This window comes from Triticum aestivum, chromosome 2A (genome assembly GCF_018294505.1).
Source record: "Triticum aestivum cultivar Chinese Spring chromosome 2A, IWGSC CS RefSeq v2.1, whole genome shotgun sequence".
Classification (NCBI taxonomy): domain Eukaryota; kingdom Viridiplantae; phylum Streptophyta; class Magnoliopsida; order Poales; family Poaceae; genus Triticum; species Triticum aestivum.
In genome coordinates this window covers 543,823,323-543,825,833 of record NC_057797.1, presented here as the reverse complement: position 1 = coordinate 543,825,833, position 2,511 = coordinate 543,823,323, and the positions used below count along the sequence as shown (strand labels likewise).

Below are 2,511 nucleotides of genomic sequence, written 5' to 3'. Positions count from 1 at the left end.
TTCTAGCCGGCCCAATATGGTGGTGGACAGCCCAACAACCGCTGCTAGCTAAAGATGGCGAAGTAGAAGCTGATTTACTAAGAAAAAACATCTGCAGGCAGCCAGGCACACAACAATCCAGCTACTTGACCATAGCTTGAGTCCCAGCGCCAGTACCATCATATTTTGATCAAGTTACCATCCTTTCCACAAAGAAAAAATGTATTATACCAAGGTCTGAAATATCCTATTCTGTGGTTATCAGTTTATTGTACTATCATATTTTGCATTCCAACACACTGGTATCCTGTAACTATTAAGCTACCCATGAATATTGCAATTATGACCAGCCAAAATTGCAAGATATTGGAGCACATTGTTACACAACAATCTAAAGCAGAGAGAACTTACATATCAACAAAACTGAAGCAGTGTGTAAGCACTATCCTACCCCATCGCTATCACATAACAAGGTTAAAAAACACAAGCTAGCCTCATTGAGGTGTCATCATAACTCAAGAAGTGTGGATATTTTGATCAAACAGCGAAGCATCATTGTTGGTCAAATTTTCAACGACGACATCTCTAGCGCTCAACTTGCTTAACAATTCTCTTGCCTCCTTCATATAGCCTTCGTGTGCCAAACCATCAATGAGTATAACGTAAGTTGATTCATCAGGCATGCAACCATCAGACACCATATCAGCAAAAATATCAATAGCATGATCTGTTTTGCCGTTTCTACAAAGCCCTAAGAGTATTGTATTGTAGAGAACAGCATGGGGTGATATGCCTGTATCTTGCAGTTTATGAACCACCTGGATTGCCTCTTCAACTTTATCCTCTTCATCCAGAAACTCAGCCAACAGCTCATATTTTACCTCTGAGTTGAATCCTTTGTTGCCCATTTCATTCAACAACTCAAGGGATTGCTCCATGTTGCCAGTTTTCGCAAGCCCGTCTATTAGTGTATTGTAAGTGACTGAATCAGGATAGCAGCCTTTCTTGGGCATTTGCTTAAATACTTCCATGGCCTTCAGCGTCAACCCTTTTTGGCACAAGATGCCAATGAGCGTATTGAATGGCGAAATGTCTTGAGGTTGATCAGTTTGGCTCGTCTTCGGCATTAGCTCCTCAACATCCTCCCAACAATCACCATTGCACAAAGCCTTCACTAGAATGTTATAGGTAGTGGTCTTAGGTTTGCAACCATGGGATTCCATCTTCACTAGTAACTCCAAGGCATTAGCCACATGGCCTTGCTCACAAAGGGCACTGATGACAGCATTGTAAGTGGCAATATTTGCCGTGCATTCATGCTTTGACATTTTGTCGAGAAGCCTAATCGCCTGCTGGAGCAATCCTTGTTGTTGACACAAGGAAGTGATGACCACACTGAGAGTTGCTTCACTCGGGGGACAATTCTCCCTGAACATCTCGTCTATAAGCTCCTCAACGTCCGCCCACCGCCCGGCCGTGCGCAAACCTTTCAAGATAGTGTTGTAGTTGACGGTATTTGGCGTGCACCCGTGAGAAGGCAAGTTCTTCAGTAACTCACGGGCGCCGTCCACATCGCCTTCCCTGCACATCCCGTCCATGATAACATTGTATGTCACGTTGGTTGGCGTGCACCCCTCGGCGCGCATCAGATCGATCAGCTCCATGGCCTGCCTGTACCCGCTGCCCTTGCACGTCGCCTCAAGGAGGATGTTGTAGGTGACGACGTCAGGGGGGCAACCCCGGGAGAGCATACCGTCGAGCACCACGAGCGCGTCCGTGACCTGGCCGCGCACGCACAGCGCGTGGATGAGCGGGTTGTAGGCGTACGCGCTGGGGCGCACGGGCATGCCGTCCACGACGCGGCGCGCCTCGTCGAGCCTCCCCACGCGGCAGTACCCGTCGGCCAGGGCGCTGTACGTGACGGCCGTGGCCGCCGAGCCGCACGCCTCAACGACGCGCGCGGCGTCGTTGAGGCGGCCCCGGCGGCAGAGGTCGCGGACGAGCTTGTTGGCGAGCAGGACGTCGGGCGGGCAGGGAGAAGACTCGACGACGCGGAGCGCCGCGTCGAGGTCGCCGCGGTGGACGAGCGAGCTCAGGCGGCGGTCCTCAGCGTGCAGACGGCGCGGCGGAGGCGGGGGTGGGTCGGGTTTGGGCTTGGCGAAGCTCGGCGCGTTGGGGTTGGAGCTGCGTGGGCGGCTTAGGGATGTGCGGCGCGGGTGGCGGGGGTGGCCGGAGAAGGAGGGAGGGGGTGAGGGGAGGAGGAGGAGGGTGCAGAGGGTGGGAGGAGATGGCGACGAAAGCATCGTGCGTGTCTGGATTTCCTTGTTTCGGGCAGGGGATGAGCCGTGTATGTGTTGTGGGCGCTCATCGTCCAACTGTAAAGTAGAGTCGCGTAGAAAATCCCAGCACAAACAAAACAATTGCACTTCGAAAAATACAAAGTACACAGGATAAGCAAAGTTCAATTCTATTTTTCGAGAAAATGTCCGCTGAAAACCAGATCAAAATCATGTTTGGAACTTCTAAAAACAT

The 2,511-nt window shown here is 51.3% G+C and overlaps 1 protein-coding gene across 1 annotated transcript; it reads right to left on the bottom strand.

Annotated features, from left to right (window-relative positions):
• Window positions 1–284: 284 nt before the first annotated feature.
• LOC123189335 (pentatricopeptide repeat-containing protein At1g09900) lies at window positions 285–2,299 on the bottom strand. Its single transcript, XM_044601731.1, has one exon. The coding sequence runs from the start codon at window positions 2,280–2,282 to the stop codon at window positions 495–497; it is 1,788 nt and encodes a 595-aa protein (XP_044457666.1). The 5' UTR covers window positions 2,283–2,299; the 3' UTR covers window positions 285–494.
• Between the last annotated feature and the right edge of the window lie 212 nt (window positions 2,300–2,511).

What these genes read in the sequence shown, in the direction of transcription:
- LOC123189335 (XM_044601731.1), bottom strand. Translation starts at nt 2,282, where the DNA reads ATGCTTTCGTCGCCATCTCCTCCCACCCTCTGCACCCTCCTCCTCCTC.